This window comes from Ursus maritimus, unplaced genomic scaffold (genome assembly GCF_017311325.1).
Source record: "Ursus maritimus isolate PB19 unplaced genomic scaffold, ASM1731132v1 scaffold_12, whole genome shotgun sequence".
In the NCBI taxonomy this organism is placed as follows: Eukaryota; Metazoa; Chordata; class Mammalia; order Carnivora; family Ursidae; genus Ursus; species Ursus maritimus.
In genome coordinates this window covers 25606560-25623230 of record NW_024423564.1, presented here as the reverse complement: position 1 = coordinate 25623230, position 16671 = coordinate 25606560, and the positions used below count along the sequence as shown (strand labels likewise).

Sequence of the window (16671 nt, the reverse complement as noted above, 5' to 3'; positions counted from 1 at the left end):
CTTCCTCTTCTGTCACTGGAACTGTCTCATTAGAGGCACCAATGACCTCCAGTTGCAGAATCCAGCGAACTCCCTTTGGTGCCCGTCTCACTGCATCTCTCTGTGGACCTGATGCTGTTGTCACCTCCTTCTACGGCACAACTCCCTTTTCTTTCCTGACACCGCACTCATCTAGTCCTTGTATGTCTCTGACCATACTCCCTCAGCCTCCTTGGTAAGACACAGTCCGTAAATGCTAGTGTTCCCTGAGGCTGTCTTCTGGGCCCACTGATCGTCTCCGTGCTTCTCCCTGGGGTGAGTTCTCCTTTCAGGGTGTCAGCTATTACCCATTTGCTCATTTTTGTGTGATGGACTATGCATGAATTTAAACCAGATAAACTCAAGTTGTAATTCAACCTTGCCACCAACTTGCCCTGACCTGGGCTAAGTTATTTAACATCCCTGTACTATATTTCTTTCTCTTTAAAAAGAGCATATTTAATATTACCTATTTCTTTGTTTGATAGTCAGTTGTTTTCTCCTCCCAGGTGGCAATCAAATTCAACATGTCTAAAATAAAATGCAACATATTTCCCTCTGTAGTCTCTTATATTCTCTTGTTCAGCATGTGGTCCAGTCATTCTCTCGGTCACTCCTGCTCGACATGTGGGAATCATCTTTGACTGTTTCTCCTTGACCTACATTTGGTCCATCATTAGGTCCTACCAGATAACCTCCTAAATATTTCTTGCCTTGGCCATTGACTCTCCATCTGTACTATCAGTGCCCATCAGCTCTCGTCTAGGCTACTGTACCAGCTTCTAACCCTATACTGCCCAATAGGGTAACCACAAACTACATGTAACTATTTACATTTAATTTAAATGATACTAAATTAAATTAAAAATTCAGTTCCTCAGTCTAACTTGTAACATTTCAAGTGCTTGACAGCCCCATGTGGCTGGTGTCTACTGAATTGGGTAGCACATCTATAGAGCATTTTCATTATTACAGCAAGTTTTTTTGGACGGTGCCGTTCTAGACAAGGGGTTGGCAAACTAAGGCTTAAGGGCCAAACCCACTGCTGTTTTTTGTTTTTTTTTTTTTAAGATTTTATTTATTTATTTGACAGAGAGAGAGAGAGCACAAGCGGGGGGAACAGCAGGCAGAGGGAGAGGGAGAAGCAGACTCCCTACTGAGCAGGGAGCCCGACATGGGACTCCATCCCAGGACCCTGGGATCATGTCCTGAGCCGAAGGCAGACGCTTAACTGACTGAGCCACCCAGGCGCCCTCACTGCTGTTTTTTTGTAAATGAAGTCTTATTGGGGCACAGCTGTGCTCATTTGTTTACATGACTACTGTTACACTACAATAGAGGAGTCCACTTGTTGTGACAGAGACTGTACAGTTTCCAAAGCCTATTACTTTATGTCTACTCTCTGGCTCTTTGTGGAAGAAGTTTGCTGATTCCTGCTCTAGACAGACTACCTGTCTTCAGTCCTCTTCCCCTTTCATCTCACTTCTATGTTGTTCTCTTCCATGATGATCTCTCTAAAAAACAAAAATGAACATGCAGCTCTCCTGGTTGAATCCCCCCAGTGACTCCTGCTGCTTACAGGATAAAACATGGGCTCTTTAATGGGACACAGAACGATTTCCAAGTAGAGCTGTTATTCTTTCTGCCACATTTTCCCCTCAAAAAATCCCCTCTCATTCCAACTTGTTCATGTGCTGGAAAGGTCTCCTGGCTCCTTACTCATCCTTCAAGACTCAGCCTGAGGATTATTTCCATCCCTAACCCCATCTCTCTCAGGTTGGGTTGGGTGTCCCTCACTTGTGCTTTCATAATAGTGACATACAGTTACACTATTATGATTAGTGTATTTTATGATAATGTTCTCTCTCTCTCTTTTTTCTGTTTCTTATTCATTTCTGTGTTTCATTAGATCAAGGGAAAAATTTTGTTAAACTTTGCATGGTCCAGCACTCATTGTCTGGCACACAGTAGCCATTTAATTGCTTTTTGAAAAAAATGGTCCCAAAGAGGTGCTCAGTTAAGCTCTAGCAATGTCCATCTCTTGAATATGAGTCAGAATATGAGATTTTGAAGTGGGAGAAAATTAACTCTGATGCTTAAAGGAACTTCAGTTTGTTTTTGTTTGAAACTCTTTGAGAACTCATAAAATTATAAATAGTTTAATTCTGTCCCTTTATTTAAAAGCCTTGAGTCTTTAGTAAATTAAGAAAAGGAGAAGGGTGGTTGGAATGTGAACAAGAAATGGTATAATGCAACAACAAGGAGATCATAACAAAATTGAGTGCAGCTACTTAAATTCTGTTAGGGTTTTCTACTGGTTAATTGTTTTCTTTATAGTTTGTGATATTTTTATGTTTTCTCTATTTTAAAGCTTTGTATAATTTAAGAAGGCACATGGGATGCATGTGGTAGGTTATAGAGGAAAAGAAGACCGAAATAAAGCTTAGACACCTGGGCTTCAGTTACATTTCTGCTGCTAAGTTATACCCATGCATCAGGTTTCTTTTTATAAAAAGTAATTCAGTGGCTATAACTTCTTTCTTGCCTAAATGCTTTTAATTGCTATGAGGACATATTTATGCATTGCTATTAAAATTAAATAGCTTTTAAGAACTTTGTACGTAGGCTCCTTAATATGTTAATTCAGTATTTCCTAAATACCTCCTCAATACCTTAATGTCCCAGTCCCTGCGTTCCAGGACCTTCAAGTATGGTGTCTGGTATCACGTCTATGTTTGAAAAAGCAGGACTTAAAAATATAAAATAATGAGCTAGTAAAACAAGATGTTATGTGAAAAGGGGCAAGAAAAAAAGTGCTGGTGTTAATGGTATAAAACAGCTGTTCTCAAACTTGTTGATCTCATAAATTATTGAGGACTCGAATGAACTTTTATTTCCTGTGGGCTTATATCTATCGATATTTGCCAGATTGGAAATTAAAACTGCAACATTAAAAATATTTATTAATTCATTTAATAGTAACAATATTTTATGTTAACATAATGTGCTTTTTTTGAAAAATAACTACATTGCCAAAATGAAAAAAATTGTAGTGGAACAGTGTCATGGATGTACATTTTTGCAAATCTTCCTAATATCTAGCATGGTGGCATTCAGCTGGATTCTCAAGGCTGCCTCTGTTTCCAGTCTGTTGTGAAATGTTGTTTTGGTTGAAGCATATGAAAAAAAAACCCAGCCTCTCAGAGTTAATAATATAGTCCCGGCCTCTCAGAGTTAATAATATAGTAGGAAAAGGTAGAAGTATTTCAGTAGCCTTTTCAAGAATTCAAGGATATTTTGCTTTAACATTACACCAAAATATACCAAGAGGCAGTTTCTTAAAGGTTAGTTAAATGCAGAATCTGAAACTATATCAACGAACTTTCCATACATAGTTATATTCAAATTCACTGGTCTCTCTTTGCTTTGAATCTTTTGCCCATGCATAATTACATAACATCATGCCTTGGTCATTTGGTTATTTGGTCCACTGAGTTATGTAGGCCCTCCAAATATTGGTACATTTATTAGTAATATTAAAAAACCTCACATTAGTTAATGTCACACTGATCTCATTTAAAATGTCTAAGTATTGAGAGGCTATCAAAGTCTTTTTTCCAGATAAAATTTTTCCAAAATTCTGATTTTCATTTGAAAGTTCAAATTTTGTTATTGGCAACAAATACTGACAAGCTTCTTTTTTCGATGTGACAAACTCACTTTTCATTTTTGAGAAAATGCCTGCCAAATACCCAAGTCCAAATAACATAGTTTTTCAGTTGTTATTTCAAGTAAAAATGGTGTTCCATGGAAAAGGCATGTAGTTTAGCTCATAATTCAAATCATCATTCAAGGGTTTTTTTTTTCCTTCAGACATTATGTAGTTTAGCTCATAATCCAAATCATCATTCAAGGATTTTTTCCTTTCCTGCAAGGGTTGTACTTTGCAGTAGAAGTGTGTTATGTATACTTCCCATTTTATCACACAGAATATTAAGAAGATGTACTCAGAGGTCATGATGCAATGAAATTATTATTCTACATCAGGGACATTCTTAAGTGAAACCAGTTTTTCCCCCTTCTCTAAGTTTTTTTTTTTTTTTACTTCCTTGTTTTATTTTTAATTGCCAAGTGTATGGTGGTAGAGAATACAATGCCCACTAGTACCATTTTGTGCCATTGCTGTGATTTGTGCTAAATTGCCAGTAATTTTATTTACCAGTGCTTTGCACCATCATTGTAGAAGTCAGCACAAGGAGCAAGGTGGATAGTATTTTAATATTATTATAAAAATAGTTTTCCCTTGTACACCCTCCAGAAAGTCTCAGGAGTGCATGGACCACATTTTAAGACCTATTATTGATTGATATTTGTCATGCAGTCCTTCACAGAGAAGGCAGGACATATTCTTAAAATGTCTTAGGGTGTTTTTAGAAATGTATGGGGAGGGGAGGCCCTCCATTCAAGGAGGAAGGATCAATGTAAGTTTTTAAAAAGTGGAATAAACATGCTGTATAAAAGAGAAACTCGAACTTGTAGGATCAAAGTATGTCTAAGGAGGAGGGTGGATAGACATAGAGGGTGTTGAGTGTCAGACAGAACTGACTGAACTTGACCTGGTGGGCAATGAGAATGTAGTCTAGTGGAGGAAGACATTCTAAAAACAGCACTGGGTAATTGTAGTTTTTGGTATTTGTAGGATAGATGGGAAGACTGAAGGCAAAAGATTGGGTTAGAAGGTTAGTAGACAGCTCTTAGTTTTGTGAATGAATGGTGCAATTTTATTAGTCCAGAAAATAAATAGGAGTCCAAATTAGGCTGTGGGGATAGAGAATAGATGACAAAATAGAGATTTTCAGGGAAGGAAAAAGTGAAATTGGCAATGGGTGAGAAATTAGAGATAGAGAAAAGGGATGAGTGTAGGATAACTTCTCTGCTGTACCTTTGAGAAATGGCCCATGAAAAGAGATGAGTAGGCAAGAGGAAGACTGGGGGGAAGGTGGCAGGTTTGGTTTGGAGATGTTAGGTAAAAGAACAGACAGAGCATCTGAGTGGAAATGTAGTGAAAGGAACAGAGAGGAATTTTGGAATGATCAGATAGAGGTGACATTTGAAGCCATGAGAAAAGATGGCATTTAAATTATAAAGTTGGGTGTCTAGAATGGCAGTATAAGATAAGGAAGAGTAAATAATGAAAAGAATAGTTTAGAAGAAGAAGGGAAGCCAGAGTAGTATTCGGGTAGAAGTCAGCTTTTCTAAAATTACATTTCTGAACCCCTAAAATTTCAGAGTTAATATTTGTTAAATACCAGTGTTTACATACCTGAAAGAATGACATTTGCAACCAAGATATAACTAGGGTCAACTCACTGCCCAGTCCCTGTGTAGAGTCCCAGAAACAGTACAGCCATCCAAAACCTTATTGGAGTTTTTCCAAGGTTGTCAACAAAGATCCAGTTTGTTACTCACAGCAACACTTCTTAAAATTCTCTTCGCTCCTCTTGAACTCACAATATCTCCCGGACCCTGCAGCTTTCCCAAGGCTCATTCAAACTTCTGACTCTCAACTCCAAACTCCAAAAATTTACTGAACCAGTCCTGTGTAGGGATTGATTTTTTGCTTCCATCCTCTTTTCTCACTTTTTTTCTCTTTCTCAATCTGCAAGGAGCCCCTTCTGCTTTTTCCAGATGTGAATTATACCAGATAATACCCTGTTTTTACATATTTGTAGTTAGTACCATACTCTGCACAGTTTAATTCCCAGGACATAATTGAAAACAAATTGAGTTGTTTAGAAGGGCAGTGGGAGAAAGAAGTGCTAAATGACCAAAGACAGATTTTTCCCTGTGGGGTTAGCTGAGGATTATAAACACACACAATTTGCTATATTTTCTTGTATACCTTGTCTTAGTAATAACTGTAGATGGTGGGTAAAAGAGAGTTTTCCCCCTGTCCTTTCTTCCCACATGCATGTATTCCTTCTTCCTCTGACGCCTTTCCCTCTCAGCTTCAATACATATATTCACAAACTATTAGCCTTTATTTGTTGGGACGAAAGAGTGTTCGAATTAGGTAAGAAGTAGATTCCAACAAAATAAGTGGCCCTTCTGATATGAGAGAGGAAGATAAGAGCACTTATATAAATATAATTTCACCTTGAATTAATACATGGTCTCTTTCTTTTAAAGTTTGGGGTTTGGGGCTCCTGAGTGGCTCAGTTGGTTAAGCGTCCAGCTCTTGATTTCAGCCCAGGTCATGCTCCTGGGGTCATGAGATCGAGCCCCGAGTGGGGCTCCATGCTGGGCATGTAGCCTGTTTGAGATTCTCTCTCTCCCTCTTTCTGCCCCTCCCCTGTTTGCTCACATGTGTGCATGCATGCTCTTTCTAAAAAATTATAAAAATAGGTAGAGAGAGGCTGGCTTAAAGACCAGGCATTGTTCACATGAAAAAGTTGGCAGAAGATAAATATGGTGATTGCATAGGAAAACCAAAGGACAAGTTCTTTAAGTCTGGATTTGTAGATAATCACCTTTCCACACAACCAAAAATTTGGAAAGTGAATGAAGTGCTTGGAGAATAGAAAGTATAAGTATTCTGGACTAAATACAATACAAGACTTGTAAGAAGAGAAAAGTCTAAAAAGGTTGAGTCAAGGGAAACCAGTTGGGTGATCGTAGTCATAGACGTAAGAGATACTGAGGACAAAAAAATTAATAACGGCAGCAGTGGGAATGGGATGAATCAGGGGATAAAGGAGAATTTTAGGAAATGAAATGGATAGGGCTTGGTTATAGACTCTAGGAATAGTCTAGGATGACTGCAAGTTTCTGATTTGGATAACTAAGTCATTGGTAATGCCATTGATGAAGATTGGGAGGATTGGTAGATATAAACTTCCAGTTATAAAATGAGTGGGGATATAAGTTACAGCATGGGGAATGCAATCAATAATGTTCTATCAACTTTGTATGATGACAGACATCAACTAGACTTATTGTGGTGATTGGTTCCCAGTGTGTACAAACATAGATCCACTATGTTGTACACTTGAAACTAGTATACCATGGTATGTCAATTATACTTCAGTTTTAAAAATAAATAAATAAAATCTACAGACCACACACACACAGTTTTCCACAGAAAGACCTGAATTTGAATAAAGAAAAAATAAACATTGGGATGCTCATGACACACTAACATACAAACTGTATTGAAAAGATGGCCTTTGGGCTCTTTCCAGTTTTATCCAGCTAACTGAAATATGACCATTTAATTACACAAACCAATTTTCTATAGCTTAGTGTTACTGTGAAAATTTGCTTGTGCAAATTCCTTAATGTTTATACTAAAATGGAGTTTATTCGTGAAAATAAAAATGTTTCCATCTATCAGAAAACCAAGTGATTGGGAGAATCAGAAGAGAAACAGGCAGTTTTCTGTGGTAGTGGTAGTGGGGGATGGAGTGATATTGGTTTTAGGCAATGTTGAGTTTGGGTCATATTTGAGAATTTGTGATTTGTGAAATGCTCACCAATAAACGAGGTGAAAATGCTCAACAATAAATTAAAAATCTGGAACTAGAAGTAGACCTTGAGAGAGGACTTGAAATCAGATATTTGTTTTAGGGTGTTGAGCCCTTCAGAGTGGCTGAAATGGCCTTGGTAGCACATATAGAAGGGAATGGTGCTTAAGAGGCACAAATATTTAAGGGACAGGTAGAGGAAGTGGAGACTGAGAAAGTGTAGTTAAGGAACCAAGAGGAAAATAGTATCATGGAGGTCCGAAGAGATGGAAGTATGGTGGTTGGCAATGTCGTATGCTATAGAAAGGCCACTTACGACGAAGGCTAAGATGAACCCACTGTCTTGGGTATGGGAAAGCCACTGGTGACCAATTTCTTTTGTAGGGGAATGTAATCATATTGTACTGGGTTGTGAAGTATAGCAGGAATGTCTGTGAATATACTGTTGACTTCTCTTTCAAAAAGTGTGATAAGGAAGACAAGCAGAGGAGAGATTTTTGGATTAGGAAGAATTGAGCATGTTGGCGAGAGAGAAGAAAGAAACCATCTAGATGGAACAAGGGGAAGGGGATAACTGATGGACTAAAGTCCTAGAAGGTGGAGTGGGGTCCTGAGCATGGGCAGGGAAGCAATTAGCCTTGGAGAGAGTAAGGGAAACCTCTTTATCTGACTATAAAGGTAAAGGTGCCTGAAAAGACGTTTTGAGACTTTGAGATCAGAGTTTGAGGAATTCAGGACTGATGGACTCTACTATCTCAGTAGTCAGAAGAGGCCAGTTCCTCCGAAGGGACTGAAAAGTAGAAAAGAATGAGGAAGAGAAGTAACTTGAATGGTGAGACAGAGGTTGGAAGCAATTTTATGGAGTGTGGAGTTAAATAAAAAGACCGTGAAGGAAATTTGAGAATTCAGCTGAAGTTCAGCTCTCTGTAAATTATAGTTGTGCCTGCCATTTATCTTAATCTCAGTATTGATGACTAGTAATTATTTATTGAATTTTTAGTGGGGGGTTCTTAGTATGTTTCATAACAGCTTCATAGCAGAAGGGAGGTCCTATCTTTGTCTCCAGTTTTATAGAGATAAAACTGAGATGTAGAAGTTGATAACAGAGAGAGAAAAGACCACACAGGTGCTTAGTGGCAGAGGCAGGCTCTGAACCTAAGCATCCTGGTTGCAGAGCACAGCACCTACCTGCAGTATATACTACATGCTGGGAAAGCTGGTGTGATGAGAGGCTGGAGGCAGGCAGGGTGGGTGGGATGGCTGAAGTGGCAAGAGATCTGAGGGTGCTGGAGTGTGTTCTGAAGTTAATTGAGTTCAGGGAGGTGGGAAAGGAAGTAATCAGTCTAGAGGCTGATAGGGATTTGAGAGTTGGGAGGTTGAAGAATGGGTTTAGGTGGAACTGGGTAAAATGAAATATAGGGTGCTAAGAGTTGTGATGAGAAAGGCATTGGTCATTTGAGGGATAGCATTTCTTATAATCCCAAGGTCGTGATATAGTCTAAGAAATGAATGGCTGAGGTTTACAAGGGAAGTCTTTGGAGTAGAGAAGACTAGAGGATAGGAGATCTGGATTAGAACAAAGGATTTTGATTTTACTGCTTCAGTGACACTTCTCCTGCTTGTGATATTTTATTAATTTGACCATTGCTACCTAAAAAGTTTCTCTTTTAACTGACTTGAATAATTGAGCTGTTCTCTTTTCACGCTACATATACTTATAAATTGTAATACACCTCTTATCCTACCAATTACTCCTACTTGACCTTTTGATCTCTCTTAGTAAAATATTTTAAGGTTTTCCTGTTAAGCTTTAGTTACTGAGGTTAAGCTGTTTCTAGCTTAGTCATAACTAATTCAGTCAAATTAAATATTAAGATACATGGATGTATTTTACTACATTTACAATTTAATCTCTAAACAATGAGGTAAAATTCAACAAGATGTTTTTAAGGAGCAAAAAGAACAGAGAAAATACTAAATTAAAAAAATTTTTATTTGAGAATAATTTTAGACTTACAGAGAAGTCTCAAGGATGAATCAGAAGGTTCCCCTACACCCCACACATCTTACATTAGTAGAGTACATTTGTCACAATTCATGAACAAATATTGATACATTAACTATAGTCCATACTATAATTCAAATTTCCTTAGTTTTTACCCAATGTCCTTTTTCTGTCCCCATCCAGGATACCACCACATTACATTTAGTTGTATTTCTGTAGACTCTTCTTTGGTGTGACAGTTTCATTGTTTTTGAGTACTGGTCAGGTATTTTGTGGACTATTGCTCACTTTGGGTTTGTCTGATGTTTTTCTCATGATTAGACTCAGGTTATGGGGTTTTGGGAGGAAGACTACAGAAGTAAAGTACCATTCTCATGACAGCATATCAGGTCTCCCTGCTATAAACACGACTTATCACTGTTGATGTTTTCCTTGTTATCTGGCTGAAGTAGGGTTTGTCTAATATCTCACTTTTAAAGTTACTCTTTCTATCCCATTTACCTTCTATCCTGAACTCCAGAAGGAAGTCACTGCTCCCCTCTTGAGGAGTAGGGAATTATGCCTTATCTCGTTGAGAGTGCAGTATCTACAGAAATTATTTGTAATTATTCTGCATAGGTTATTTATCTTTTCTCCTCCACTCATTCCTTCATTCATTTATATTACTATGGATTCATGGATATTTATTTTATACTTCAGGTGTTTTTAATCCAGTACCACATTATTTATTATTTATTCAAAATGTTACAGCTTTTGCCATTGAGCTTTTTCAGTTGGTTTCTATGTCCCTTTGATATAAACTCATCCTTTTGTTTTTTGAGAACTTCCTTAGTTTCTGGCAGTAAAAAAAATATGCTAGATTCTTATTGTATATTCTCTGTTCCAGCCCTAGAATGAGCCATGTCTTAAGGAGCCCTGGTATCTTTTATTGGAGAATGGTATTAGAAATTAAGATCTAGGCCCTGGGTGTGCACATTACTACTGGGGCATCATTGTTTCTATGCCCTCCCAGGGGACAACTTGGAAGTATACTAACCTGTGTATACATAGCTAACTATAATTATTTCTACTACATCCATATTTATATCTATATTAAGCTAAATGAGTTCATACTGATGTTTTCAACTCTAATCCAGTATCATATGGCTCAATCTAGCCTCTTCCACTCACTTGTCTGTAACTTTCCACTCCCAACAGTGAGACACCTGGTCCCCATTTCACCATCAAACAGGTGTACTTATTTGTTAAGTCCCAATATATACGTATAATGGTTTCAGAATTGTTAACCGGTTCTTCCATGACATACAACTTTACCAACTGGAATACAGTGCCTGTGTACAGTTTCTTTTGTCTCTAGTCTTACAGCTACCATACATTTTCAAGGTTACTTAGATCACCTGTTTTTACCCCACTTCCTACAGTGAGGTTATGTATGTATTTGTAAAGCAGTTAGATTCTTTTGTCACAGTCTAGATTCCATCCTGGCACCCCCAACCTCCTAACTGACATTTTAAAATTTGTACACACTCTTCATGCTGTTCTTGTGGATTTTGACAAATGTATAACATCATATACTCACCACTACAATATTAAACAGAATTGTTTTACCAACCTAAAATATCTCCCATGCTTCATTACTCTACTGTCTTCCTCTCTCCCTGAACTTCTGGCAACTACTGACCTGTTTTCTGTCTTCATATTTTTGCTTTTTCTGGAATGCTATATAAATGGAATCATACTGTGGGTAGAGTTTTCAGACTGTTTTTTTTCATTTAAGATTCAATATGCATTTAAGATTCATCCATGTGGTTATGTAAATTGATAGTTTATCCTTTTTATTGCTGAATGGCATTCCATTGTGTGGATGTATCACAATTTGCTTATCCATTCACCTATTTTTTTTTTAAGATTTTGTTTATTTGAGAGAGACAGAGGGAGAATGAGAGGGAGAAGTAGACTCCCAGCTGAGCAGAGAGCCCAACCAACATGGGGTTCGAAGCCAGGACCCTGAGATCATGACCTGAGCCGAAGGCAGATGCCTAACCACTGAGCCACCCAGGCGCCCCCTCCATTTACCTATTGTATAACATCTTGGTTGCTTGCTTGCTTTCAGTTTTTTGCAGTTATAAATAAACCTGGTATAAATATTTGCATGCAATTTTTTGCGTGGACGTAAATTTTCAAATCAGTTGGAAAAATATCTAGGAGAGTGAATGCTGGGTTGTGTGCTATGAATATGTTTAGTGTCATATTGTTTGCCAAAGTGGCTTTACCATTTTATTCTCACCAGCAAGGCTATAAGAGTTCCTGTTGCTCCATATCCTTGCCAGCGATTGGTATTGCCAGAATTTTGGATTTTAATAATTTTTTATAGATCTATAGTAGTATCTCATTGTTTTAATTTATAGTTTTCTAATGACAGATGATGTTGAACATCTTATCATATTCTTATTTTCCTCTTGTATATATTCTCTGATGAGGTGTTTAAGGTATTTTGCCTATGTTTTAAATTGGTTGATGCCTTATTATTGAGTTTTAAGACTTCTTTTTATATATTTGGATACAAGTACTTTATCCTATATGTATTTTGTAAATATTTTCTCCCAGTGCATGGATGTCTTTTTATTCTGTTTTAACAGTGCATTTCACAGCGCAAGTTTTTAATTTTAGTAAAGTCCAGCTTAACAATATTTTTTTCTATGTTTGTGCTTTTGGTGTTATATCTAAAGTACGATCACCAAACCCAAGATCATGCAGATTTTTTCCTATGTTTTCTTCCAGAAGTTAAGTAGTTTTTCATTTTATGTTTAAGGCTGTGGCTCATTTTGAGTTAATTTTTGTGTAAAATGTGAGGTCTCTGCCTAGGTTCATTTTTATGCATATGAATATCTGATTGTTCCAGCTGTTTGTTGGAAAAACTTCCTTCTCCATTGAATTACCTTTACAAAAATAAAAAATCAAAGATCAGTTGAGTATATTTGTGTGGATCTATTTCTAGGCTAACACTGTTGATCTATTTGTTCTTTCACCAAGTGCTATGCTATCTTGACTACTGTAGCTTTATATAGTAAGTCAGTCTTGAAAGTGGGTAGTATGAGTCTGCCAGCTTTCTTCCTTTCCAGTATTGTGTTGGCTATTCTAGGCCCTTTGCCTCTCTATATAAATCTTAGGACGATGTTCACTGAATTTTAAAAACTAAAAACTAAAAATTAAAGTGGTTAATCTTTGGAGATGCAGAGTAAATGTGATGCTTTGAAAAATTTTTTCCAGGTGGTTCTTTGAAGCTCTGAAGTATCCTAAGTTTTCCAAGGCTAACGTCATCAATGGAATACTCATGACAGTGGTGTTCTTCATCGTACGGATTGTCCCAATACCTCCTTTTTATAGTTACATTTATTCTGTGTTAGGAACAGAAGCCTACATAAGGCTTGGATTTTTAATCCAATGTTCCTGGATCTCTACTTGTATTGTTCTGGATGTGATGAATGTCATGTGGATGATCAAAATTACAAAGGGTTGCCTCAAAGTCATCTCTCTCATCAGACAAGAGAAAGCCAAAAGTAGTCTTCAGAATGGAAAACTTGACTAAAGGTGGGCTACTGATAAGCATACTTCATTACTACCCACGTTATATCTACTGATAGGGTGAATTCTTGGCATGTTCTTGTACTTCTTATTAATTATATTTGTTATCAAGGGTTTCAGTCCTTTTTTTTTTTTTTTTAACCTTTAGAAAAGAGAAGCTAAAACTTAGTTTTTATTCCAGGATTTCTTTTCTGATTTTCTTCTGCATTATAAGCATGGATAAAATCTTAAAAGGTTTAAATAAAAAATTATAAATATAGTGGTGAATCTTTTCAGAAATCTGTTAACCTGCATTGGTATTTTTCTCTGTGAAAAGATGACTACGCTAATTGGGTGCACTTGGTTTTATGTCACCAATTTTGCTGAAAGAATGAGAACTGCTTTTAAATTTGTAAATAGCTCTCAACATTTTGTTGTACTGCACTCATTTCTTACTATGGCTGTCAATACCCGTTTAGGGTTTAATTTCTGAATCGTTGAAATGTTCTTTTCTTAGGCTATTATAAATGATGTATTTTTTGTTTAGATACGCTATCATTTATGAATGATGAAGTATTTTGCTTACTTTGGGAATATTTAATTAGTTCAGTCATGGAAAATACTTCTTTAATTTTTAGATTTTTCAGACATCACTTTATTATTTCTATTTTTAACATTTTATCAAAGTACTGCTTTTTTATTTGTAGTAAGGCTTAAGACAGATCTTACAGAGCTCCTTAAGAGATGCATTCCTCTTTCTAAAAATGCATGTTATAGATGACTATTTAGGCTAATAGGAGGAATCATTAAGAAAAAAACTTTAACACTGCTGTCTCTGTTTCCCTTGCACTTTTTTCTGTGAAAAATATATTATTTCTATTTGCAAAACCTCCCCTAAGTTCAGAACCCAACATCATCAGTACCAAAGTGTTATGTAGTATATATTTGTCATGCTCCTGATGTAGGCAAGTCAGTATTCACATTTTACTCACAGTTTACACCCATGCTTGCTTAACCAACATTTTGAGTGCTTTGAATTTCTGTCTTTCCTGAAGGACAGGAAAAAAAATAGATAATTTAATCCAAGTATTCTGATTATTAATATCCTTGTCTTGTGATGATAAATGGCTGGTGACTCTGGTTTTTTGATTTTGGGTTTTTTTGTGTGTGTGTATGTGTAAGTATATGTTTGCTTTTTCTTTGATTCTTAAAACCCAAATACAGAATTATATAGTTAGTTATTATTGCCTTTATTTATTTTTCTCAAGTACTTGATTTTAATGATTGTTCTTACCTAAGAAAGAAAGAAATTTAATCAGTGATGGCTGCTTGAGTTTAATTGAATCCAAACCAAAAGATCTAATCCACTCAGTTTCTCAGCTGGCAGCAGAATGATTCACTTTCATTGTCCATGTTATGATGGTGAAGGGGGGCTGGCTGGATAGATCAGACTTTGATTTCATTTGATTCGATTTGATTTGGCTGTCTAATGCAGAGAGAGCCTGATAAGTTTTAGAACCTTTAAAGAAGGTAATTGAAATTTCAGTCAATAACTCAATGAGAAAATCAAATTGATTGGCTTACAGTAGGTACACTTATTTTTGAAAGACTTAAAGTATTGTAAAGTATAGGTATTTGTTTTTAAAGCTACTAATATTACATTGATAATTTGTTACCAAATTTAGTGCCTTTGACATTATAGGCACTTAAGTGTGTATTGGTTGTTTAGAGGGGGGTGGGAGAGCACATGGTTTTATCTTGTTGTTTTCTTGGTCTTTTGCAAGAAAACTGGATTTTTAAAAGGAAAACATTTATATTAGAAAACTATTTTGGAAATTCCTTTAAAAAGAAACAAAACTTGAAATAAATATTTTTGACTCTTGGGATATTTCTATAGTTTCTGAACACAGATTTTAAACCCACCATCAAAATGAAGACAATATAAAACAATATATTGCAATGTATTGTAATATAAAACTCACTAATCAGTGAGTTTCCATATAGCAGTTTCAGTTTTTATAGTTGCTATTTCATGCTTAAAACTTTATTTTTACTTTCATTGACAGCACTTTTCAGTAGTATAGCTGTTCAGAAAACAAGTGTTTAAAATATCAGTGTTTTGAACTAAAGTTCATTATTCCCTTAGTCAGCAATTCTTATTTTAAGCTGACTGCATGACAGCTAATTCAACATCCACATTCAATATCCAAAAGTACAAGCTACATATTTCCTCGTACAACACGCATGAAATGGAAAAGACACTACAAACTGCCATATTACTTTAAGTCAGATCTTTATAGGAGCTATACTTCACTGTTCTGTGATTGTATCCACCTACCTAAGATACAAGGAGTTAAAGACAGAACATATCATTTATTAAACGATGAATTTTTCATTTATTAAATGACAAACTTTTGCTAGACATTTTACATATTAAGTATTTTGACTACATGGATTAATTTAAATGATTCTATTAGGCATTCTGAATTTAACAACTATTAAAATATTTGTAGAAAACTAAAAGCAAATTGGTATAAATTTTTAAGTAACTCTATTTTTATAGAAAAAGATTAGTGATAACCTGTAACTATAAAGCTGTTCTTTGAATGCATAGTAGTCTAAAAAATAAAAATTCTTAACGAAATTTTGAAAGTGAATGAAAATCAACTAAATAGCATGCAAGATCATAGATTCTGCATCTGATGTTTTATTTGGGAGAATTTAAAAATTATGAGCTTGAATTTGTAGAATTTGCATTCTTGTGTCTGGAATATTTCTAGTGAGTATTGTTTGCATTTATTTAAAACTCAAAATAGAGTTATATATGAGTGCAAAGAAATTAACTCCTGCATAAGTTGTGTCTTAATACCTTATAGTAAGTTAAGATGCAATTTTTATTCCAGCTGTTTAGTTTTGTTCTTTCATGGGCTAGTGCTATAATGTTTAGAGAAATAATAATGTATTTACCATTCCTAACGGTGACTGATACACCATGGATCCCCCAGTACTATTGTTAAAGTTCTAGTTTTAACAACTGCCTCATTTATAGGTGTTTGAATCAAATTCTTTTCTAAATTTTAATCTATTTGACTCAGCTTTTTGCTAAAGTGTCAGTTTTTAAATTGTACACTTTCTGTGAGGTGCGTTGGGTGTTTAGAGAACGGTTCTTCACTTATGTGAAGGGCCAGCTTTGTGGTTGGTTACATTTGTCATCATGCACTAGAAACAGTCTTGTCGTGGAGCTATCTGGGGGAAAGTGTTGTAATATCTGTGTTCTGTTTCGTTTTTAAGGGAAATAAACATGTTCCAGAAGACACTATTAAAATAAATGTTTGAATAAATTTGAGTTTCTGGGTTACTCTTAACTCCAATATGGGAATATGCATACAAATTGGCTTTCAGTGGTTTAGTCTGTTGCTGAAATTGAAAAGTCCATGTAATTGTTGACATCATCAGTTATACTTTATGGAAGACTATGTATTTGTGTGTCTTGGGTTCCAGAAGAAGCAAACTCATATAATTTATCAGAAATGTGGCACAGTGTTTCTCCGCAGGTACGAA

At 36.0% G+C, this 16671-nt stretch overlaps 1 protein-coding gene across 2 annotated transcripts in view; it reads left to right on the top strand.

Annotated features, from left to right (window-relative positions):
• LOC103669351 (TLC domain-containing protein 4-like) overlaps positions 1 to 16456 on the top strand; it is a 98734-nt gene extending 82278 nt beyond the window's left edge. For both annotated transcript variants that reach the window (XM_008697681.2, XM_040627012.1), the window contains one exon: positions 12817 to 16456. In XM_008697681.2, the coding sequence (XP_008695903.1) occupies positions 12817 to 13135 (319 nt within the window). In that variant the 3' untranslated portion in view covers positions 13136 to 16456. The remainder of the gene's footprint in view (positions 1 to 12816) is intronic.
• The last annotated feature ends 215 nt before the right edge of the window (positions 16457 to 16671 follow it).